Source organism: Corvus moneduloides, chromosome 1, assembly GCF_009650955.1.
Source record: "Corvus moneduloides isolate bCorMon1 chromosome 1, bCorMon1.pri, whole genome shotgun sequence".
Classification (NCBI taxonomy): Eukaryota; Metazoa; Chordata; class Aves; order Passeriformes; family Corvidae; genus Corvus; species Corvus moneduloides.
In genome coordinates, this window is record NC_045476.1 from 136,688,064 (window position 1) to 136,714,759 (window position 26,696).

The 26,696-nt window shown below is 37.4% G+C and overlaps 1 protein-coding gene across 9 annotated transcripts in view; it reads left to right on the top strand.

Moving 5' to 3' along the window:
- RALYL (RALY RNA binding protein like) overlaps positions 1 to 26,696 on the top strand; it is a 386,418-nt gene that overhangs the window by 317,665 nt on the left and 42,057 nt on the right. For 7 of the 9 annotated variants that reach the window (XM_032128423.1, XM_032128430.1, XM_032128447.1 and 4 more), the window contains one exon: positions 10,598 to 10,630. The exons of the other annotated variants lie outside the window; for them this stretch is intronic. In XM_032128423.1, the coding sequence (XP_031984314.1) occupies positions 10,598 to 10,630 (33 nt within the window). The remainder of the gene's footprint in view (positions 1 to 10,597; positions 10,631 to 26,696) is intronic. 9 annotated transcript variants of the gene reach the window in all.

The window sequence follows — 26,696 nt, forward strand, 5'->3', positions numbered from 1 at the left end:
ATCTTACATTTTTCTCATGTTTGTTTTCTTTCACCTTTACAAGTTTTTAAACTATGTCCTTGACACGGATCCATTTAGAAGTAGGTCCTACATAAAGACTAGCACTTGTCTTTGTTGCAATCTCCCCTCAAGTTATTCCTTAGATTTATACAGTCTTTCCTCAGTTTTTTTTTCCTTTGTTAAGAGGAAGTGACAGCAGCTTATACACATCTGCACAGGAACTGCATCCCTCTTCCTCTCTCAGAACTCTTCCTCTTGAAGGTGATACATGATATCATATGAATGATGTTGTCTTCTTCCACAAAAGCCCAGACACCATAACCACATTCATGCTCAGATTAGAAAATCTGAAGAATAATCTGTTCTCTTATTATTGTTGGGTTTTTCCTGGTGTTTAATTTTCTTTCTTACTTTTTCCTTCTGTTATGAAACCTGAAGCAATAAACTACAGATAAGGTATCTAACTGCAAACTTTCTTTTTTTCATGGTTTTTAATCACTGTTTATACCACAGTAGAACAGAAAACATATTCACAACTTTCTGATCGCATTGAAATTATTATGACTCCTTTCTTATCCAAGAATTTTGGCTGCTAATATGAATGAAAAAAACTTTGTCTTATGAATCAAAATGTAGATTTCTAAAAGGTGCAGAGCATTGGTGAGTTTGCCTGCAGGCAAACAGAAATAGTACTTTTAGTCATGCATTCACTTTAAATCTTGACAGCCTGAGCCCTATTCCTATCCCTTATTACATGTGAGATTTCTACCCTTTATCACTGCATAGATCCTTGCATTTAAGAAATAAACAGTTTGGACTCTGCATGTTGTCTTCTATATGAAGATGATGTCTTCTGTAGGTATTCTGCTGTGTTTCAGTTAGGCTAAAAAGAACAGTGCTTTCAATATATTAAAAAGAAATCAGAAACTGACACCATGGTATTTTTTCTACATTTGAGTTTTAGTGAAGAAGGCATCACAGAAATAATATCCAGATTTGCAGACAGTGCTGTTCAGAAACTGTCTTATTAAGTCTTAAAAGAATCGACCTAGGGTTCATGACAGAGAATAGAGGAGGTCCTGTCCTGGCATCGCAAACGCACAGCGAAATTCTTCATTTTCAGGTGTTTAGTAAACCCTTAATTGCTGCAGTAATCAGAGATGCAGAACACTGTGCTTCAGAGAACCACTTAGTGGACTTTCAATTAGGCATTGGTTCTCACATAATGTAACAGAAGGCTGTAATTTGGTCTGGGAGCTGCTGGTGTACTGCAAGGGCACCATTATGTGGCTTACAAAGAGCTACAGAAATATGATGCTGGGTTATAAATTTAGTACTCTGTGAATAAATAAGGAAGGTTGGATAAATGAGAGACTGTAACACATTTTAAAGTCTTATGAATGATATTAGAAGAGGAAATCTAACATATACTTAATTTAAAAGAAAATTGATTGTTAAGTAAGATTATAAACAGCATGGAAGGCTGTGTGCCACCACAGAGGGACAACAGAAACATATTATTATGCATTGAATTAGCAACAATGGAATTACCATGCAGGTTTATTTCTTGGTGAATTCTGTTAGTGTTGGAGCATACTGTTTGAAAATATGCTATCCACCCTGCCAGAATTGATACTTAATGCTGTTGATGCATAAATGTAATTTTATTTTTTAAAGAATAGGTTACAAATTGCATGCCTTTTTGGTAGATCGTGTTGCCAGTATTCCCAAAACTTCTGGCAAAAGCACTGGCTATTTTACCGAAAAGTAAAAAATGCATTCATAATCATAAGTGGTTTGAGTCCTAAGAAACGAGCATTTTCTAATACATATTGTCATAAAAATGTATGTTGCATTTTTCAGTTTTTGCATGGGTGAGATTATTCTAGGGAACAGCATGACAAACACGAATCTTACATTGTCAGAGAAATGGCCCTCCTGTTACTGCTTTAAAGCGTTAGTAGTGTCACTGAGGGAAAAAGATATTATGCCTCTACCCTTGGGATCCTCAAAGGCAATGCCTGCATTAACCTTCATCTATTTGGGACTGCAAATAGCCACACAGCAAAGTAGTATTGATTGTGTGTATTAGATCAGTCAACACTGTTTTGTTCAACCCACCCCGATGAACTCATTCTAGATGTTTTTAGATCAGTACATATTGACCTGAGTGTTCTTACCCTGCTTTAGAGCAGAATAGGGTCAGGTGAAATCAACTTCATGCAAAGAATGATTAAACCTGTGAGGAAGAAAACTCTAAGGCACACTACTTATATCCCTAGATTTTTCTCAAAATTCCTTCTTTTGTTTGGAGCATAGTTTTTTGCAAAATTCAGCAACTAGTAAAAATCACAGGAATAAGCAAATAAAAATTGTCACTGGCATGGAGTTATTTTCATTCTTCAAGGTTTGTTTCCTCTGCTTTCTTGGACAAAGGCACCAAATTGAGCACATTTTCAGTTTGGGAAATTTGCAAGAATCTCACTTTGAATCTGAGTGTGAATTACTTCATGACTGGAAACATCAGACACATGCGATGTATGGGTTAAACACAGTTTAATTTATCACTCTGTTTGGCAACAGGAGGCTTCTCTTGGGTGGCATGGGAGGAAACTGGAATCCATAACTATCTAAGAAGGTTTTCAAATGTAGAGTCTGGATAAATTTCACTCCAAGTCACAATTTAGTTTTCCCCAGACATACTACCAGGATTTAGTCAACTGTGAGAATCCGTGCCACTGTTTATGTTATCTTTGCAATTTTTGGATTCATAAAGGAAGACACAGTAAAATCTAACCTGTAAAATCAGATAGGATAAAGCTTTTAAATTACTTAGGGCTTTTAGGTTTCCCTCTCTTCTTGCTGCCTAAAATTTAGGCCACCCATTTATGAGTATTACTGGAAACTACTTCCTTTTTTCCTTTAGTTGCCCTTAGTTCTCCGGGCCACCCTTTCCTACCGCACCCCCAGAGTCCTTCCATCCCATGTTATAACAGTAAGGCATTCAGTATCCAATATGACAATGTACATTTGTACTGGTATATCAGAACCAACTATTGCTGTGAGAAATGAGACAACTCTTAAAAAATTAATTTATTGAAAACAGAAAAATTGAAAAATTACAGAAATTAGAAAAATACAAAAATTTGGGATTCTATGGCTTGGTAGATGGTATGCCCCAGGAGCGCAGGGATTTGAGATCTTCTGGCTGAGACAGCACTAGACCTCAGGTAGAGAAAAAGAACTTGCAGTGCTGGGCTGACTTTTAGCTGGTCCAAAGTCAGAAAAAAAATTATTAAACGCTCCTTAATAGGAGTAGGCTTTTAACGCCCAGCACTGGTGTCCACCACAGCTAGCCTGCAGAGAGCAAGAAAGGAAGAGGCCCCGCCTCGCTGCCTCGTTGTTTTTATAGTGTCTTTGCTCCGCCCCCCCCCCCCCCCCAGTCCGCCCACAGCCTGCCCACAGCCTGCCCCTTCGGTTTAAAGTGATTGGTGCTTTCCCTTTGATAGATCATCTCCATCCACCAATGGCTCATCGTTGTCAGAGGGGTGGTATTAGTTGAGATAAGGGAGCTAAAATGCTTTCATTAAAATTCAGGTTGCCGTGAAGCTTGCCTGCAGAGTAATGGTTGTTGGGGCTAAAAATAGCTGCTGCCTGTTAGAACTGGGGTTTTTTGGCCTTGGAACCAAAATGCAAGTAAAAACACCTAAAAAAAGTATTAAAATACATCCAACACATCTCAAAACACTTGTAAAAGTATACAGTAAACACAGGAAAGATAACTCTTATGGTGTATAGGTGGTTTGAAGTTTGAGAAGGGAGCAAGTTGGTAATTTTTAACTGGGGAATTTTTAACTGGGAAGGGTGCAACTCTCTTAATAAACTACTTTGAACAATTGAAAACACTGATAATGGAACTTGATTTTTGTACCTGGGCTGATGGGTTAATTTTAAGATTCAATTTAAAAATATTTAACTCAAAATTAATTAATTAAAGCACTTAATATGCAAAGACCAAGCACAAATAGGGATTTCATGTATGACAATTGCATATGTTGGTTTAAGTCTCATCCTAACCTCTTGCTGCTGTGAAAATTAGTACAGGGAAGAGGCACTCCCTTTAAAGCATCTCCTCTCTGTAGGGAAAGATACCTTTTATTCAGTTTTTCAACTGTCAAACTTCAAAGATAACTCCAAACAGATTATTAGTTACATTCTGCTAACTAATGGCTAAAAGGTTATCTATCCTAACTACCCATGGGATAAAAAATCCTAGAGGCCCCTGAAACGTGTGTTGAGAACTTCATGTTTATAAATGATGTAAGATTCAGATATTGCTAGGAAACGAGCTAAATTTGGTCATGTGCCATGTACACCTGATACCTCTGGTACATGTGCTACACATCTGTAGAGGCTGACATCAGGTATTGTCAACAGCATCCTGTGCTAAGTGCTCCCTCAAAAGCTTTTCCTGCAGATAGTGCTATGGCACTGCCCTGTCATGGTTAGGTGCTAAGTAGAACTGGCTAAATAAAATGCACTGGATCAATAGTTGGTGATTTTGCAGTGTTTTTAAAAATAGAATAAAATAAAATTTAATTTAATTAATTTTAAAAAACCCTTGCACATATTTTCTGTTGTCCAGACATATAAAATGCTTACAAATCATGTTTTATATATATATATATAAAAATATATGCTGGGCCAAATATTCCATTTCTTTCACTTCAAAATACTGAAAAGACTAAAGACTTGTAAAGACACCTCTGTCTTGCAGCATATTAAATACAGAATAAGTGAATGAATGCAAACCAAACCCAACAGTGAGCAGAAACATTCCTAGACAGAAAATGTTCAAATCAAGCTGTCTCATGGGGACCAACTATAATTTCAATTTTCTCTGTCACCAGAAATTAAGCTGTGCAAGATCCATATCACCTACAGATGTCCTGGGCAGTTAACTTCTGGGTACAACTTTTTCCTCATGGACTTGGGGAAAAGCTAATGCTTCAAGAAATGATCTAAATTGTTCTCAATCTTAAATAATTAACCTAGTCAAAAGTCACAAAATATTAGAAAAAAGGTATCGTTTTTAATCAGTCAGAATGTATAATGTGTTGTGATACTTTCATAAGGGACTAAATATGTATTATATATCTATGAAGGATTATGTATAGATCTGCATAGAGAGAGTCTGGTAGCCAAAGGGATAATCTTATTTGATAATCTGTTTATCTCTAGAGTGCTTACTAGTGTAGCAGTTTTCTTATTGAATAAATTCTTCAGTAATTAGTAAAATTTAGTTTTAGCACACTGAATATTCACAGTGAATATTTCAGTTTTGAACTTTGATTAACTATGATCTGAGACTAGAAGAGAGGAAGCATGTGCTGATTAAAGGACACTTCTCAATCAGCTCTGAGGAAAGATGTTTTAATATGTCCCCATAACTAGCAGTCTCCTGTTACTCAGTTCTTCCTCTCTTGAAACCTTTTTTTTGCAATATGCAGCCAGTTGTCCTTCATTTCATATATATATAGAATGTTCTTCTTCTTGAATTCTCACTCTGCTTTTCTTTTTTAAAAATTTCACTACACTGAATTTAGACTAATTCTTCAATTTATCAAAAAAAATTCATATTTTCATTCTACTCACTAAATGATTAAAAAACAGCTTTTTGTTACTTATTTTGCAGGCAGTCACGTTTTTAAAAAATAATTTATTCAAACCAAAACTAAATAAAGAATAACACTGAGTGTTCCTATTATTTAATGTGGCCTGCTTTCCCGTTGACATAATTCTTTGTTCATGATCATGCTGGGGTTAGATTTTATTTTCTCAGCTTGATTATGAGACTCTCATATCAGGAAATATCAAGAGCTTTAAAAATGAGACTAAGTCTTGCCTATCATCTGTCTTATCTTTTATCCACCAAGTCAGATATTGCATCAAAAGACTAAGTTTGCACTGAGAAATGACACTTTGAGTTTGCAGTACGTTAGTTTCCATCCGTGGTTTGAGTGATGTATTTTATTTTGTGCTAGAATTTTTATGTTTCAATAAATAACAGAGGCACTTGGCTCTGGGGAATGCAACTTCTTGAGGCACAGCAAAAACTAATACACAGTATTTGACATTATGCAATATTCATGAAAACAACAGTTTTTTGTTATTGTTTTTCTAATCAGAGTTATCAATTACAATGTCAACCACCAGATGGGAGCAGAAGTTATTAAATTTATTAGGAACAATTGTAAAAGTTGAGATAATCCTGTAAATTATTCTTCCATTCCCTCTTTTTCTGAAACACTTCTGATAGGTCTTCTATACAGTCATTCTATAATTTATTTGTTCCAGAATATGACAGAGTTTCTTGATAAAACTTGCCAACATTTATAAAGATATTTATGGTAGCTTCAGAAGACAAAATGAGCTTCTTACCTAACTCTGTGTGACAATGGTTACTGACAATGTCCACGAAAATTATCTTGGGTTGAAATTAAGTCACAGAAACCAGAAAGGAAGGATTACCTAGTGTACACCAGCAATTGTTCTTTCAGACTCAGTAGGTAGCAGAAGTTATATGAAATTGTACTTCTTCTGTAAATTAAAACATGCTTTTATTAGGCTTACTTGCATTGAATAGAAATATTGGGATGTAGCAAAAGTTATAATGCATATGCTTTAGAAAGAAATTAGATGACTATTTAACACTGCTTAAAAAGTTCTGAAGAAAGATGTTTTTTGATCACTTCAAATCACAAACTCAACATGCAGAGAAAAAAGCATCCATGTTTGATTACTGTGAATGGAAACCTAAATTTGTTTTGAAAGGTCCCTTGAGTTGTTCTTGTCATTTTAAAATTTAATGCATTGATAAACAGGGTGAGCCATAAATCTGAGTATTCTTTCACTACACCTATTTCTGCTAAGTCCTTGATCCTGCTAAAACTTTGGTTTCTAAAGTTGTACAGTGCAAAAAATATATACTTGACAGGTAAATAAGTCAGCCACATCAGTCAATCAAAATATTCATTAACACAATACTGAAGTCCAAAATGCTTTTCAGTTGTCCTGACTTTCCTATCTGGCTTGAATAAAAATGCTTCCAATCCCCTTGAAAACTGCAGTCACTATTCCTGCTTTCTTATAGTCAAACAGAAAATGTGTGATGTCAGCAACACACTCAGCTAATCCTCCTTGGGAATTCTGATATGAGGGTTGTAACACAAAATGATGACTCATCTTAAAAAATGTTGGTTCCTGACCCCTTTCTCTGATGCAGGGCAGACAGTTTTGTTTTTTCAACAAGTCAGAATAAGAACTCTAACAAATTCCTTAAATTCTATGTGTTTTTCCTACTAAGTGCTTAAAGATGAAATTATGTGACCACCACAAGGAAGAATATATTGATTCATAATTAATAAACTTGGAGAATCCTTGGTTAAAATCGATTTGCTTGTGTACTGCGTTGATATTGTTATTGTTACTCACTTTGTCCTGTAAACAGTTTTGGGAAGGAGAGGAGAGGATTCTTTAACAAGTAATTATAAAGATTTATGTATTTTGGGTCAGGCCTCAAATGCAGAAGTCTTGCCTGTAATCTTAATAGAACAATTATGCCAGTAAAGTAGAATTTACTTTGGGATATTCCTGTCATTGCATGATTTGTTTACAAGTCAAAGAGAAATTCACACGCCCTTAGTCTAGTCACGTTTCCCTGTCTGTTTGTCTGCAAACCTTGAAAATTTGCCCATCTGGATGTTCAGTCCATGTCAAAGATGGAATTTAGATAATTGCCATTTATATAAGCAAACTTAGCACCAAAGAAAATAATAAAATGCACAATTGGGTTAATCAGACCTTGTAAAGTGTCTCTCCAAGACAGGTTGCAAGGGTAATAACACTAAATGGGAAATCTGTGGGATCCTTATTTTAAACACCTTGTGACAGTACTGTAGCATATCAATGGGTAGTAATCAATTGCCTATGCCTGTTTACAATGACTGGTTTTAATTGAGCAACTTACATAGTGTAAAAACTCTTTTTCCTCCTGCAAAACTTATCTATTATATGTAGATAAGGGAGTCAGACCTTTTAGAAAATCTTAGCTCAGAATCAAAGGGAAGCACTACCTCAATCTGCCATGTCCCAGTCGTGCCACTGATTAGCTTCCCTCCCACCTATTCAAACTGATGTACTGCCTTGGCATATTGACAAATTGATCTTTTCTGATGAGAAAACCATTTCAGGAAAGAAAGAAAAAATCTCAATCTCTCCTGCTTCACTACCATTCCTACATAATTAAAACACAATTGCCTTTGTTTACTGTCCAACTTAGCAACTTCCTTGCACACTCAATGTATTTTTGCAAAGAAGACAGTTTCCATTTTAAGATTTTTCCTGGATGTTATGAGAGCCCTTCTCTAAACTTATCAGGATTACTCTTTTTGCAACATCATATTTAATTATGCAAGAATTCCTCAAAAGCATGGAAAATTCAGCGTATGTTAGGTTGAACAGAGAGGTAAAAATCCTTTTGTATTGATAAATGTCACTAGTAAAGATGATATAGGATGTTATTTCATATTGTGTTGTGGTTTTAAACCTTTATAATAATTTGCCATATACTGAATTACCAGATAAAAGGCCAAGAGATAATTATGTTCCTTCACTATGAGGAGCACTTGTACTAATTAAAAGTAATGCAACAAATTATCTAAAACCATTTAGTCAAATATAGAGAGAGGTCAAACCTAGGGCAGCACTATTTAAATCAAATTGAATTCCAGCTTGAGAATGGACTGCAAATAGATTTTTAATTGCAGTATTTTCCACAGGGCATTCTATCACACACTTTTTGTTTTCAAATAAAATCCACCAGAATGTCCTCCATCAAGATAGTGCCGGGTCTCTCTTGATCACAAAACTTCTGTATTATGAAGTATGTAAGTATGTTCTGGGACTTTCATTCTTTGCTCATCTTGCTTATAGTGAATCTCTCCAGCCAAACACGGAGTGCTTCCCCTGACTTACTCATTTCATTAGGCAGAAAACAAAAGAGTAACATTAGTGCACAGAACCTGCAGGAGAAGGATGAAACACCCCCATGAAGGGCCCTGTCATTTTACTGCTCTCTGGCAGCTCTGCCTAAGCACAGAGAATGGCAAGCTCAGATTTTCTTGGGACTGCCCTGGATAAGCATCCCCCTGACCACAAGGACATGCAGCTTTGGGCTTCTACTGTGCTTCCAGGTATATGCAAAGCCATCAGTGTTTCCTCTTCTATTCTTCTAGTTTCGTGTGGATTTCAACCCCAGAAAGAAATGGAATGGTGAGCTATAGTCATTAGGACAACAGAAAAGGGACTGTGTTTTCAATACATTTTGGATTTTAGATGGTGGTAACAACTAAACTGGTCTATTGGTTTGTGAGTTTTTGCACAAAACTTTTGCTGAATGAATAATAACTACAACAGTACTCATTTTTTTTACAAAGAGGACTTTCTTGTCTTAAAACATTTATTATTTACTGTACTTTATTTTACAATTGATTATAATTGTTTAAAATTAATTATATTTCAAGTATTTCTTTGTGGGACTAAATTGGCTTCAGACTCATAAATGAAATGTTCAGTTCCACACATGATACACTTTGCTGCATTAGAAACACTTTTTTTAAAGGCTACAAAGAGATATTAATGACCAGGGTGTTTATTTGCTGCTCTTCCTAACACAATATGCTCAGTGGGAATCATCACAACGGAACATTTTTGCATGTCATGTAACCACTCAAAATTAGTCAGCTGTAAACTTTAAACACATTTATAAAGGATCCTAAAAACACATACTAATTATCCTGTAAACTCACTGAAGCTAGAACACACTAAAAAAATAAGGGCAGCCTGTTGCAGATACCAGAGCAGAAACACTGCCTGGTAACATCGATGAGGACTCTTATATCTATCCTGGCTGGATGGAAACTACCAGTAGAAGAGGCTCCTGCCAGTGTGCAGGTGCTGCATCTCCTCACAGCGACAGCAGCAACAGCAGGGAGTGGGAGAGCACTTTTAACCACTGGGTTTAGAACTGGGCATGATTCTGGATCTGACACCCAGATCCAGCACAAGGCCAGTTCTGGCAAATGGGACAGAAGTTCTCATAATGGTGAAGTGATCATGTCATATGAGCATAGGATGCTGGAAACCAACAAAAAAAAAAATAAAAAGAAGTGCGTGTTTAAAGTTTAATCCTGAACATCAAGAATAAAAAAAAAAAAGACAACAAAAAGAACAAAGTATTTCTTGTTCACTCTAGCCATTCTATGCAAATATCTACACAAATCATCTGAATCTGTGCAATATAAAGGGCCTAGATGTGCTGCTTTGTAAATACTTGATTTCTAGACCAAATTTCATTAGGTAAATAGGATTTTCTCAGAGTTAAGCTCATAGTAAAATGAATCATGCCCTTCTATTCATGTTAAATTGTGCCATTAAATAAACTTGATACTGAGAATGGCTGTTTTAAATTCATTGTATAATTGTTCTTAAACACAATAAATACATATGTTTAAAACTTTTGTTATTCACTTGACAGACTTGAATCAAAGGAGCCTTTCCTGTCCGTTGGGTAAGTAGGAATATGTATATTTTCATGGATATTTATATATTCAACAACCATACAGTATAATTTACGAGATTATGTTGAGCATAAACATCCTGTTTCAACATTATGGTTATTTACTATACTTAAGCTTAGAAAACGTAGGTTTTAGATAATAAAGTCAGCAGTCATGGATATTTTCCTTCCCAGAAAGATACTAAGAAGTATGTTTTGCTCTTATTGACTAAACAAAGCTTATACTAAAATACAGGTAGGAGTTAAATGTTGCATTAAAAGGTAGATGTTATTAATTTATTTTCACTGACATTATTCAGAAAATGTTCTACATATCATCTATGCCACTTGTCTAAACCATGAAAAAATAATTGATAGAGATTTAAAAAAAATATATAATGTTTCAATAGCAGAAATAAAATCAAATTTATGAAGTAGAAAAAAAATCACATTTTTAGCCTAATTATAGAACACTGTACTGATTTGCATATTTCAGCCATTGCCTTCATAGTGCCACAGCCACTTTAACAGTTCTCTATATTAAAATGATAACTCATCATTCTAAAAAAAATTATTTTTAAATGGGCCATATTCTAAAAAAGTACCATTCTTTTATAAAATGTAGGCTAATATATGTATTAGTGGTAATTATCTATATTTTACTTCTGAGTCTGAATTTCATTTTTCATGCACTGTTTTCCTTTCAGCTTCTTTCTTTAAAACTTTCCAAAAACTTTCTCCTTCCCTGTTTTCCTTCAGAACTGTATCTTTTTATGTTTTATCTTTTCACTCTCATTTTCCTTTTTTCACACCATACTTTGTGCTATCAAGAATATAAACTGCAGACAAAAGGTCCCATACAGAATATCCATTTAAGGGTTAGTTCTACCATGTAATTATCAGTAACTTCCAAACTGTTGTATGAACTGCAGAACTAAAAGTCAACTTCAAATTCTGAAGTGTGAGTTAAAGTTAACATGCAAGAAAGCATGTAAATTATGATCAAAAGAACTCAACAAGTTAGCATAAACAGGACTGAAATATGTCTTGCTTTCTGTAGCATAAAGAAACTCTGGGTTGTTTGAGTACATTTTTAATTAATTGCTTGCTGTTTCTACTTTCTACCAACTCAAAATTATAGGAAAATAATTGGAGGGTGTGTGGCTCTTGGTTTGCATGCTTTGAAATGTCCAAATTCATTACCAAATTCAGTCTCTTCTGTTAATAACTTTCATTACTCCAATTTGTAATTTGTCCAATTGAGCTGGTTTTTTTGGGGCCTTCACTCTCATAATGAAGTGATTACCTGAGAATCTCAACTTTAAGATTAAAAAAAGAAGTAGCATGCCATTGTGGTTGAGGAGCAAAGTTGAAAGTATAAAAATCCAGGAAGCAAATAAAAAGGACAATATTAGGGGTTATATTATTTGCCATGAAATAGTAAATCCTATTTCTGTAGTTCTTATCATGATCTTAAGAACCATGCTGGCAATTTTAACATATTTGGAGATGTCTGCCTACAAGGAAGTATTGTGGTTAGGGTTTGGGTTTGTTTCCATATGAGCAGATTGGTGTGAATACACATTACATCCACATAGTTATTGTACGTGACTTTGTCACTAAAACTGGTTCCTCTTGGGAATTCTAATCTGCACAAATTGACTTAGCTTTTTTCCAGAACCTTTCAGAAATTTTCCTGTAATGGACTTGAATTCTTTTATGCAACTTCATAACAATGAAGATAGACAAAACCTCCAAAATTGTTCCCTGTGTGCTACTTTTGCCTTTTACTTCTGTATTTTGTCCACCCCCAAGGAGGGCATCAGGGGGTTAGACCACCATGTTCTGAGGAGGGGCCCAAGCCAACATCCACCTCCTTGGTACTATATCAAAGAGATATTTCTCCTAGTCCCACAAAAACTGGGGAGTTCTTTTACAGAGAATGTGCCAGGACCTGTATCTAAAGTTTTAACCCAGACAGCTGCATCCACCAGGCTTTTAAAATACAGTAATGTTTGCAGAAGAAATGCTGACTTAACCACAATTAAACTAACACATGGGTGCCCTTAATGGCTCTTGCAGCCAGAGTTGGTCAAAACACCAATTTAAATTACTTTTGGCTGCCTACAGATGGCTTGATCCTGCACACCAGCCTCACATTCATCTATCTTCTGTAACAGATTTGTTTCCACATTTTCATTATACTGCCTGCAGGACCTAATTAAGCTTTTTCATTTTCCTGTGCCTAAGCATATGACTTCTTGGTGCTTTTCCATTGCTAATTGTTTTGGGAACATGAAGTGTGGCAACATAAGACCTCAAGACTGCCACAGGTTGTTGAGATCTGCATGTATATGCAAGGCTGCAATCTTCCCATAAGAGATCCCACAAAGGAAAATTGGTTAATAAAATGTTGCATTCTGCCCCACTCTCAGAAAGCAGCCAGAGAGGAGCAGACCTCTTGCTGTTGTAGTTTATGTCTCGAGTGCAGGGAGAGAACAGCTCCTGTACTCCTTTGGTAAAGGCAATTCCATTTATCCTTCTTTCTATGCAAAATACATAGCAGAGAAGAAAAATCCACTCTCCTTTATTCCCTGTGCAAGACAAGAGCATAATTTGGCACTGAAGTGATAGTAACATCTTTAACAAAAGTCTCTAATGGTATCATTCAGGAGCGAAAATTCATCAAGTATACAGTCTATTCAGATAAGAGTATCTGAATGCAGTATTATAATTTTGGGCTAAAGTACAAAGTTGAATTTGAGATTTGTGTTGTCTTCCTTTTCCTCTTAGAAGTGAAGATAAAATCCTTAGGGAAGGCTGAGATATTTGTTAGTGCTGAATGCTGAGTGATAGCAGCAAGGGAACAGGATGCTTCTCTCCAGAAAAGTTACTTCCACTCTTTTTGGGGTTTGTTCATATTCAGCCTAAGCAAGACCAAGAGGTATCTGGACTTTCTTTCCTCTTCAGGTTATACAGTATTTATGTTCATGTAGGTTTAGTATAAAAAAGGAGTCATGCAAATGCTCAGAGAGCCTGGAAGGCTTTAATATCAAAGGCAAGAGTTTTGGTAAAAATCCACCACTGAAAATGCATCAAATTAACTTCATGCAAAAAAGTTTGAAAGATTCAGACTTAAAAGACAAGGCAAGTCAAGAGTCTTGATAAAAAGACATGGATACGGCAAAATGGTCACTGCAAAAGGAACAACTAAGTGTCAGCTCATATTAAGTTCGTCCTGCTTTGTGCAAAGGATGTATAATATTTTACAAGCAATATATATTTAAAATACCAACAGCTTTTAATTACCCACATCAGCTCTCCATATTTGGCAATTTCATAATAGTAATGATACATAATTATCACCTCAACAAAACAGTTATCATTCTCTCTAGATAATTGCATTGGTTATCCAATTATTAACCACCAGCTATTTCTTGGCAGCTGATTTATCACAGCTATCTGCATGTAAAAGTTTAGCACTTGATAAATTTCAGATAATAATGCATGCAGATTTGTAATTGGTCATTGGTCTGAGCCTGAAAATTAAAATCTCATTTGTAACACATAGAAAATGCAACATCTTTTAAGCCTTGTAATAGTATTATATAGTGAATAGACACCATAATTATTTTATAACTCTGTTGCACTGTAGAAATTATTTGAATTAATTATTTTTGGTATCTAACTATAATTACATGTAACTTCCATAATAACATGTGATCAACATAACTTCAACGCATGCAGTGGCAGAAAATGCAGTCACGGCAGCTAGTAAGTTTGTCAAATGTGTAAAAATATTTGTCTTCTCTGTTAGATGTCATTTAATAACACGTCCCATATTGTTGAACACAGAAGAGACAGGGAGAGTGAAAGAGAAACAACTGATTTTTTCTGAGTCTAGTGAAAAGAGATTCATTTACTGCCAGCTGCAGAGAATGGGATTATTTCTGGATAAGCAGGCAATAGCTCTTCAGTGAGATGGTCTTTGGAAATGCATGTGTTATATACATCTGGTTATCAGCTGAGATTCAATCGTCTGATTTTTCAATCTTTTTTTTTATTATTGATTTTTTGCTATAAGCAGTATAAATTTAGGTGGAAAGCCCAGAGAGAAACATAAGTGAAAATTAATGCGCTGTATGTATTTATTTAATGATGAATAGTTGTCTGTCATGGAAGAAAGAAGAGAGATACAAGTAAAATTGGCGCTAGTTAATGCATTTTTTTACATTCTTAGTGAAAACACTAGAGGTCTGTATGAACTACTACTTTCCTCACCAAGGTTCCCTTTATAGAAAGTATTTGACACTAGAAAATACTGAAAAGCCATACTTTTTCCAAATAACGTCTTAATCACAGTAACTTTCAAACATAGGTACTTACTTCTACACAACAGAGTAAATTTGGTGGGCTCAGATTATTGGAAGCACTTGGAAATGTTTCTAAAATACAAAAAGTAAAATACGTTAATTTTCTTCCAGAAGAGTAGTTCTAAGATACATCAAATAACTTGAATTTGTCGCTCACATTTCTTCCTCTTGCTTAGCAGATTTTCTTTCCTGCAAGCCATGTTGCAAATCTATTGGAAATTCCGCTCTCATACATTGGTTTGAGGGATCCCATCCTGCAGAAGTGAGATAGTTTAAATAAAAACCTAGTCCTTGCAGGGTCTGTTAGGATAATACACAGTCCACTTCCAAAATATGGCAGTTGTTTCAATTCACAGTCAGTTTTTGTGGGGGTTTGGTTTGTTGTTGATTTTTTAATGGACAATAGGTTGTAAGGCACGAAATAGAATGTGGCCAGAGAGCATCTTCTGTAACAAATTCCATTAGTCTTTTTCTTCATCCTGTTTATCAGGTAGCACCAGCAGAAGGAGCAAACACTGTTCCTACCCAGCGTCTGAAAAGAGAGAGAGCTAAAAAATTATTTCCCTTCAGCAGAGGAAAAATACAAAAAGAGGAGATAATAGACTCATTTTGCTCTGTTATTATGACACCAATAAAACTACCAACCAGAACATAATCTTGTAACTCTCATTCATATTCAGGTCAGGTACTCAGGAGCTGTTTTCATGAAAAGCACAGGAGGACTGAACACACTTGATAATTATTTAAACTCATTGTTTAGACCTCGGCAGTAATTTCTTATGCTTAAAACCACTCGGGCTCTCTGACATAGGCAGGGAGTAGCAGATCTTCTGCTTTTGCAGAGAATACCCTTTAAAACAACAAACTCTTTGATTACCTGTGAGGTTTAGCCTGGAGGCAAGAGGCACATGTCAGGGTTCCACAAAGGCTCTTTACTGGGTGAGGCTTTCAGGATAGTCACAGAGAGACAGGAGGGATTTGGGGGATGACAGCACATATGGATACCTGTGGAAGACTCTGAGAATCTATACTATTTATTTTCAGGTAGTATTACTGACATACTTCTCTTCCAATTTTCCAAAACCTGCAAGGCTTAAGCTTTTCTATAATTGCCTACTTACCATTGTTTTAAGACTCTGAAACAGGCATGAATACAGCTATTTTATAAATTCATAATTTTTTTTTTTTTTGCTTGAAGCTCTCTCACAAGAAATGGTTACAAAGCCACAGAATTCATAATTTTGGTCCATAGCCGTGACTGAATTTTTCAGTGGCTTTGTGACATTACTCAATATTTAAAGATCCTAGATTATATACTTTTTCTACTGATCTGCAATCTAAATCTAATTATTTTATGGTTTTCCAATTTGCCTGATTTTTTCATTCTACGTCACTTCCACTTTCACACATAGAACAATATGTATATATATATTACATAGAAAACAGACTAATGAATTCAGCCAAAAAATGTTATTTTCCTAATTCCTGGTTCCTAAATTAACTTTCATTTGCAACAAACTCAACAGATATTCACCTTAAAAAATTCTTTTTTCCCTCTCTGACCTTAATAATATCAGTAACAATTTACTTCATTATTGGGAAAGGCAAGAACATGAGATCACTCTTTTTCTCTTCTGGTTATTCTATTTCCCTTTCCCTTTTTTTTACTGTCTATTATTTCTGTCTTCCTTTTCACTAGCAATTCTAGAAAAACAATACATATCCATATAATTTATGTGTTGGTTTAATTATGAACAATTTCTCAGCACTGAATATTTGTACACTCACCTATGTACAAGATAGTCAGAGGTTTTCTAGAGGAGGGTAAAAATTATGTGCAAGAGAAAGTTTCTGAAGGAAATTTAGGAGGCTGAAATATTCAGGGATCGTAGGAATGAAAAGAAATCTGGGAACATAAGAATAGAGAGGAAAGTTGAGGGAAAAGGACAACACGAAACAAAAAGGGAGATATTTTCTTACAATGAAGATGGAGGGAGGAGGAAGGACAATATCTGCTGGGCATGTACCCTCACTGTGAAACAAAACAGTTTACATCAAATTAGCTTGTTTTTTCCCAAGCAGTGACTAACCCATGTGTTATAGAAAATAGTGTTTGAAAAGGTCTATGTTAGCAGTATTCCTATTTCCTGTTTCTGAGGTATCAGCATAACATCTTGCCCCAGCAGCCTATATGGGCTTCTGTGAATATTCAGTACGAATGAGCTTACTGTGGCAGTCTTGTGCATAGATATCATGAAACCTAGCTCCCCACTCACAACACATCTGAAAATTGAGACAGTTTTTCATCCTTCTTATGTTGCATATGGAAGACTTCATTTATTTTCACAAGTTTCCAGATCATTACAAAGAAGTTTTATTTCAATATCTTCCCCTTGATAGATATATTGGAAGATATAATAATTCTGAAGTTTTATATTTTGAGTTTCAAATTCCCTATAATGCTGTGCAAATCAGGCAGCCTGTGTCTACCCTTTGGTCTTCTGCCTGTGTTTCTCTAACTACTTTTGTACAATAGTAACAATTGAAACTCTTCTTAACATTAAGTTCTTAGCATGCTAGGCCTTAAACAAATATTCAGAGGGGATCTGATGGCTAATCCCTCTGATTCCGTGCTTGAAATCAGTTTGATCTTGTCCACCAGAAACTGAAATTTGAGACTGATCCCTCTAACCTACCATCTTACTTGCACTTGAGCTACAAGAGAAAGGTATGCTTAAAAGACTAAACCCCAGAAAGACAGCCCGTACTGCTATGTGAGCTTTTACTTGACAGTCCACTTCCCACCCTTCTGCAGAAATACAATTGGCAGCTCCTTGATAAAGACACTTCTTTTGGAGTTCGATCTGTTCAACTGTGATCATAGCAATCAGTCAGTGGACTTGCTTCAAAAGTTATTGCTCCACACCAGTCTGTGTGGCTTTCTACACTGTAAAATTAGGAGAAAGAGAGGAGGCAGTGCAGAAAGAGGCACGTCAGAAAGAAATGTTGCTTATGCAGAGAAAATTGGAAGTTTCCTATGTCTCTCTCATGTTTGTTAAAGATTTTTTAAAAGATAATGAGCTACAGGCTAGGAGTTATTGTCTTTAGTGTTGCTCTGTTAAAAGCCTTGTGTGTGATACTAAGGAACAACTACTCACATCTTGCTTTGCTGGATCATTCAGCTGTGAATTAACATACCATGGTATAACCCTAATTTGAAATAAAATCACAGTATGTCCTGATATTAGGCAAGCTTTCAATTAGTAAAATTAATCGTATCATAGATTGTTTCCTACAAATTTAGCTTGGTCTGAGATTTGCCCTTGTTAACAAATCACTTTCCAACTACATTGGTATAATGCCTTTATGCAACATTATTTGAAAAGAAGCATGACTGTGTCAAAGATATTTATGATCATATTCAATAGTCTCTGTTTGGCCCAAACTGATGTTAATTTCAAGGGTCTTGATTTTGGCTGTTTTGGTTTCATGTTCTTTGGGGGATATTTTTGCTTAGTTCTAATTATGAACTGCAGTTCAAAAGCACTATGTAGGTACTCATTGAGTTCAGAGATTTTTTTTATCTCAGATTCAGGCCAGATTCTTGTAAGTCTCACCATTCTTCAAGCCAAAGTGCAACTTTTTCAACATCAGCCGTACACACTCTACATGTACGCACAGGTGTAACAGGTTATAACAACTGTGCTGCTGATGTAGCTCAAAAAAAATGGGAATTAGGTCAAATTCTGCTTTGCCAATAGTAGAATAAGAGTTTGATTGCTAACAGTTTGATTGCTGTCCTTGAAATTCTTTCATTTCTAAAGTCTTCAGCTTTGGTTCTGAAATCATTTAAGGATCAGTTTTGCTCAATAAAATTAAATCTTTCACAACGTATTAGAGCATAATTAAAAGTTGGAGAATAAGCCTTAAATGTGAAGTAGAAATAACAGAGTGAATCTGTCATGCATGACCAGCAACTGACAGTTGACATTGTTACGGTAGTGACTCTGTTGCTCATGTGAAAGCATTTGTTTAATTTGAAAAGTATAAATGGATTTCCAACAAATATAGAGGGTTTTTTTTTCTTTTCAGTTGCCTCTAATCCTGTATACAAAAAGAAAAACCCCAGCAAAAACCAAATCCAAAACCAAACAAACTTTCTGAGCTCTCCACACTTGAATGTTGAATCCTGTAGCCTTTATTCTTAAGGGTAAGGATGGAAGGTTGAATCAGCTGCCATCCTGTAGCCAGCTACTTTTATCAAACATTTTGATAACTACACAGATAGACACCAGAAAGTAGTTGTAAGTCCCAACAGTTACAAATTTTTATAGGAGGACAGAATGGTTTGGGTTGGAATGGACCTTAAAGATCATCTATTTCCAACTAGGGTCACCCACTAGACCAGGTTGCTCAAAGCCCCATCCAATCTGGCCTTGAACACTTGCAGAGATGAAGCATCCACAACTTCTCCGGGCAACCAATTCCAGTGCCTTACCATCCTCACAGCAAATTTCCTAATATCTAATTTGAATCTAACCTCTTTCAGTTCAAAGCCACTCCCTTTTGTCCTATCATGTAGCAACATGCCTTTGTCAAAAGTCCCTCTCCAGCCTTCTTGTAGGCACCTTTAGGTACTGGAAGTGTACTCTGAGGTCTCCCCAGTGTCTTCTTCAGATTCAACAGCCCCAACTCTCTCATACTGTCCTCACAGGAGGGGTGCTCCAGCCCTGTGATCATCTTCATGGCCCTCCTCTAGACTTGCTCCAACAGGTCCACATCCTTCATTTGTTGGAAACAGCAGAACTGTGTTACAGTGGGGATACTGTAACACTCATATATCAAACCAGGAGTCCCGTGGAAAGGAAATATATATGGACAGACAGATTCTTGCTAGCTGTTTCAGAGAGATGTTTATTTCTCCAGCCGCATGGCCGGAGCTCTGCTGAGGAACTGTTCCAGTCACCGGCCCAAGGGTCCTTCTGCCCGCGCAGGGAACACAAACCAACCAATGGGAACGAGGCTGAGCAGGGGCAGGGAAACCCCGTGTCTGTGCCCTCAGGGCCCCTCTCCCAGGGCTCCATGGCAGGGGAGGGACCCCAACACCTCACCCGTTTTATTTTAATAAAAGGAGAATGAAAACAACTGGATAAACATAACAAGAACAGTTTCAAAACAAAACAAGCCACCCTCCTGAGTCTTTGAATGTCCAAACAGATTCTGTGGAACATCTTAAGGCTGACAGAAGTGGGACAGGACTGTCCAAGCATGCTTTGTGGGGAAACTGATGCAGGAGAGGGTTTAATTTCTTCCCTCCCCCTTTTCATCCCCCACTCAGCATTGGAAAGGGATTTTTGGGGAAACAATTGGCAAAGGTATGATTTTGTGAGGGAAACCATGGATGAAAAAACAGATTGGGAATACACTGGGGGTAATAGGACATAGGGTAAAAGGGAAAGGTGGGATTAGGAAAGGGAGACTGTAGGGGGGGTTTGCAATGGAGATATTGTCTAAGGTGACTACGATTTTTGGCATATATACTGCCTTTTACAGGAACACCATCAGGCCCAGTGACCTCTGCTGCTTGTAACCCTTTTCTACCTTGTATAATTTTGAATTCCACCACCTCTCCGTCTCCCAAGCTTGGGATGCATTTTTCAGGGTTATTATTTTTAATAGCAGTTCTATGCACGAATATGTCTTGCTGGTTGTCACCATACTTTTGCTTAACATTATACCATTTTACTATCCCTAAGATCTTAGCTACTATGATCTTTTCCTTTTTCCGAGTGGCTGCTGTTTTCTGTCTCGCTGCGTCTTTGCTCTCTCTTTCGGTCACTCCTGTGTTGGAATTGTCAGAGCTGCTGGGGCTGCCGGAGCTGCTCGTGCCTGCGCGCTCTTCCCGGGGTTGCGTTCGGGGCTGCACGGGCCGGGTCGGGCCGCGCCGCTCAGTTCTCCATGCGTCGCCTCCTCTGGTTGCAGCTTCGCTGCCGCTGCCGGGCACTGTACCCACATCTCGGCCGGGCCCCCGAGCGACGACACCCCGCGCTCTGCTCCAGCGCGCGTCTCGGCTGGGCGCGGCTCCGTTCCACCGCCGCTGCCGCCAGCCACCGCCCGCACGCCGCCCCCTCAGTCGGGCGTTCACGGGGCTCGCTCCACCACGCGCTGCGCGGGGCCGGGCGGGCACTGCCGGGTACCGCCGCTCCCGCCGCGCCTCGCTCCGCCACCGACACTGCGGCTCGCGTGGCTCCGCCCGCGCACGGGAACTGCCTCGCTGCTGCTCGCAGAGCGCTCGGTGCACGTGGCCTGGGCCGCACGGTCCCTGCGCCAGGCTTCCCTTCGCCAGGACACAGCTGACATTGCTCAACAGTCTCGGTAATTAAATAATATTCACGAAAATATTCTTCCATTAGCATGTATTTTGACTCCAATATTAACTGTGTCCAAATGGCCTTCCAAAACTCCTTGGTAAGAATTAAATCCCAAGAAACATAGAAAAAGTTCTTAAACAACCATGCCAGGAAGTGTTTCAGTTCTTTTTGAGCTTGAATCAAGCTAAAATTTACAAATCGTTGTTCAAGAATCATTTAAGTTTAAGATAAATGTCCATATGCGGCTCTGAGAGCCAAGAGTCTTCCCACGGTTCCTCCATAGTTTAGATATGGAATAGCAAAGCAAAACCAAGAAGAGGAATCCAAAGTTTCTAGGGTTTACTCACACAAATCAGTCGCTTAGGGATCGGGGATCGTTCTGCTCACAATTCCCCACCATTTGTTACAGTGGGGATACTGCAACACGCATATATCAAACCAGGAGTCCCGTGGAAAAGAAATATATATGACGGACAGGTTCTTGATAGCTGTTTCAGAGCTGTTTATTTCTCCACCCGCATGGCCGGAGCTTTGCTGAGGAACTGCTCAATCACTGGACCAAGGGTCCTTTGCCTGCACAGGGAAACACAAACCAACCAATGGGGAACGAGGCTGACCAGGGGCAGGGAAACCCCGTGTCTCCCCCCCATCAGGGTCCCTCTCCCAGGGCTCCATGGCAGGGGGAGGAGACCCCGACAGAACTGGATGCAGTGCTCCACATGGGGTCCTATGAGAGCAGAATAGAGGGGGGAATCACCTCCCTCACCTGCTGGTCATGTGTTTTTTGATGAAGCCTAGAATACAGTTGGCTCTGTGGGCTTTGAATACACATTGCTGACTCATACAGAGTTTCTTTTCAACCAACATTCTGGATGCCTTTTGCCAGAAGCGCTTATTTACCAAAAAGTACCTACTAGATATGGCCTTGTTTATTTTCTTGCCATCTAAATCAAGGGACAGAAAGTAAAGGAACAACAAATAGTCAAAATGAAAAATTACCAACTTTAAGACGGCATTTTTCACAGGAACTGTTTGTTCTGAACTGAATAGTAGCTATCTGAAAGTAGCTAACACCTTCACAGAAATTAGGATCAATATACGAAGGAGGAAAACTGAAACATTCTCAAATAATCTAATTCATACTGCAGATCTATCCTTTCTTGGTGTACAAATGGATAGAGGATGGAAATGGAAGCTACACCTTCTGAGACAGTGAAGTTATTGAAACAAAACTGGAGCTCGTTATTGTGGTTTATATAGCAGTATTGTGCCAAAATGTTCCCATTTCTTTAGGAGGGATGGAGGAACCTGAGAGTTATTGAATAAGGCTTTGCTTCCTCACAAAATGAATCTTTTCACTTATATACACACACATATTAATCATGGTTATACTTTAAATCTGGAATCAAGTATGATTTGGTTTCAAGCTGACCTTGTCTAGGTGTCAGTAGTTAGGTGCATTTCATATTCTGGATGATTCTTTATAGGCTATAAAACTGTCCTGCTGTGTAGAGTATTCACAGAAAAGTAAAATTCCAGCCATGTAATTATATAAGGATGAGTAATGGTAATGTGGTTTTGCTGGGAGAAGGCAAAAATCATGCAAGGGGAGTTCAGCAAGAAGGTAACAGAGTGGGAAGCAGGAGTCAGAGAGAGAGACCTTAACAGTGTTCATTCCTTCACTGAATCTTGTGGTTTGAGAAGAGATGCTGGAAGCAATTCTCAGCATTTTTTTGTTTTTCTTAAAACAAAAAAATGGTAGCTGTTTCTTTTTTGGTAGCTTAATTCAATAGACTATATAAAACTAATTTTAGTCTAAGGCGTGCCTGTATTGTTAACTTCTAATGAGCATTTCCCACAGTGGTAAACCACTTGAAACTTCCTTTAAATGTTTATTAGACATGATGCATAACAGTGCAAGCAGAGCCCTCATCTGTCAGGGACTGTGACCACATAATCCAGGGAAGAATATTACAGAAAATAGCAATAATGGAAGCATAATGCTCCATGAGCCCTATTTTGTGCAAATCATAGAATCACAGAATGGTTTGGCTTGGAAGGGACCTTAAGGATTGTCTAGTTCCAATCTCCCCTGCCACAGGCAGGGGCAGCTTGGACTAGACCAGGTTGCTCAAGTATTAGTATTATGTAACAGGCAATAACAGTCATCTAATGAAATTTTCCCATCTGCTGAAAGCAAGTTGTCAAAATGTCAAACTCTGCAATTGTTCCTTGGAGCTTAAAACAGCAATATGAAGGAGTGTCCAGGAGAAGTACTGTAACCTCCAGCAAGTGCAAGGAAGAAGATAAAAGGAAGAAAAAATACATACTGAATCCCCCAAATTTTCTGTGGGTTGGCTCTTTTATTTTCTTTTTCTTTTAAGATATAGGAGCCAGAGTGGATCATTAGTTTACAATCAATTCTGCTACCAAAATATTTCAGAGAGTCTACAGCACGTGATTTAAAAAATGTGACTATTGTATTTTAAAGGAGTTTAGACACAGGAAAATCACGTACAACCTGAAAACAAAAATGTAACCTGGTAAAACTCTACATTGAATATGTTCCTCAAAAAATCTTCAATGAGGGAGAGAGAAAATGATCAATACCCCATATTGTTAGATTTCCTGACAGTGACCCAGGGAGTGGAGCAAGCCCTTAGAATCTGGAGGTAACCGTAAAGAAATATGTCAGGCAGAGTAAAGCAGGAGAGTATCCAGACTCTGCATGGAAGGCAGGAGCACAACTGAATGAGGAAACCTGAGAAAGATCCCACCCTACACAAAAAGGACATTCCTCAAGAGACAGGAACAGAACCTCAGTTCTCGAGTTGGCTGAGACAATAGAAAAGTAGGGAAAAGAAACCAGTATGAGGGTTCCCTAAGGGGAAAAAGGTCTCTTAGTCAGTGTCAAACAATGCTTCTTGTAAATTAGAAAAGATGTATAGAAATTTTTCAGCTAGGTGATTCATACTTGCCTCATACCTGCATGACAAGAAATCAGCAGCTCTTCCATATGTCCAACACTGTATAGGGAAACCACAATACCAGTATCATGACAAGCCACCAGTCCTTTTTGCCACGTTCTACTCTCAAGTGAGCCATCTGGGACAAAAATCCTTTCCCTTATGAGAATAAATATAATGAGAAAATCCAGACATATGTTTAAGAGAAATAAATATGATCCCTTAATTTCAACAGCTTTATTCTGGATTTACATTGACTTAATTCAGAGTGGTGACACTTGTATGTCTTTCTGTAAATCAAAAGGCATTTCCACCGATATTTTAGGAATTCCATTGGTTTGTGACTTTTTGTTCCCTTACGCAAAATAAATCTTGTTTTCTTCACAATGTATGCAGAAAGTGAATGAACACAAGGTCTTCCAAAGCACTGAAGTATTAGGAATATTTGTCAGAAATCATGGAAAGTGTAGTCAACATAGCATTGGTGTAGAGGATACACAGCCAGTTGTGTGATGCACAACTGCCATTTCCACTCATCTCTGACCAGACTGGAATTGAATCCAGTTCTGTGCTAGGTTATAGAAGAATCTCCTTATCAGACGCACTTCCCATGTCCATCTACCATGGAAATTATTGCACAGTGCGATAGGAGTACAAGAATGCTTTTTAGATTCACAGTATCTGGTGTCTTCATTTATACTGTAACTGCACTTGCAAAGCACACTTTTGGAAAAACAATCAGTATGTCTTGACTTTGCAAGCCGTACTCAGGACACTGAAAGTTCAGTCTCTTTCATATCTCCATTTTGCTGCTTTAAACCGTGAGTTGCTCAATCCAAAATAATTAAATTACATCAGTAAACTTAATGTAAATAAGAACACAAATTTAATTTAAATCTTTTGACAGTTTGAAAAGTGGAGAGGAAAACATGTGATGCAATTTTCCAGATTTTTTTCTTTTACATGAACTCTGACATCGTCACATTGTACTTGATTAATCTTTTGTGAACCATGCTTTTGTGTTTCATTCAGTGCTTCTAAGACAGCTTTTCTAAAAAGTACATAAAGTTTCAGAGATCTGTTTTTGTAATCTTAAACAGTTAGTCTTTCAGCTTCAGTGCTACCACTGTGATTTTAATTTAATCTGCTGTTCAGTGCAATGCTGTGGAAACACTAAACCCATCACTACACCTGCCAATGACAGTCTGGTGGAGTTGTCAAACCAAGTCAAATGACACTCCTTCAATGTATACAATATTACTAACAAATTGGATAATCAATCACATGAGTATAGTTTGACAGTAGTACCTTGAATACACTGAATTTAAAACAGATTTTTAAGAGGCAGGACCCACTTCTCTTGTACTAAGGAAGAAAAAATACCATATGGACATTGTGAATTCCCCAGTCGGACTATAAAATTACAGGACACCTTGGGAAATGGTTAAGTCACTGGAAAACTTTCTCTTTGCCTTTCTATGAAATTTTCCCATGGGAAACATAAATAATTGGACATTACTTTAGATGACAGAAAAATAGTTTTGCAACAGGAGGAGAATGGTCAGGGAGATATTAAGTAGATTTACACAGGTATCTTTACATTAAAAAGCTACTATTTTGTTTCTAAGCAGCATCAGGATAACATCGTTAAGCATAGGCCGTACCTGCAGCCACAGTAAGTAGTTTTAATTAGGAGGAATTCTAATACTTAGCACTTAGGTGTACAGAAAATATGTTGGGGTTTAGTTCTGCCTGTATCACCGTTGTCTGTCTGGCTGCCATAAACAGCTCTGAAAACAGCTGATCCCCAGAACCTGAATATTGATCTCAATGTCTTTGTTCTTCTCTGCTTCACAAGCTTTGCCTAATCCTCTACAGGAATATGTCTTAGTGATTTAATTACCTGATTGTGTATATGCAACTTTGAATATTTGCCCAAGTTTTGCCTAAAATTCAGGTTGCACAGCAAGTTCAACAGTTTTCCCAACATACATTTCACTGGGATAAGAGTTCTTGGAAGAAAGATGAGAGTAGAGAAAGGACATATCTAGAGACAGAAAAAATAGAGCCTAATCATTTTGCAAATAAATTCTGCCTAGTGCCTGCAGAAAAATATGTTAATGGAAAATGGAGTACTGTAAGTCAGCTTGTTTATGTATACATGTCCTCCTTGGACAAAATGCACCTCCTCAGATTAAAATTGCAAAAAATTTTTCAGTTTTGCAGAAAAATATATCAGTTTACAGTATTACATTCCATGTTGCACATTTTGAAACTTAACTCCTTATTTTTTCCCCACTCAGGAAAAAATATATCTTGCTCTTATTAATTGAATAAATGTGCAGAATTGGAAAAAAAACCCAAAACC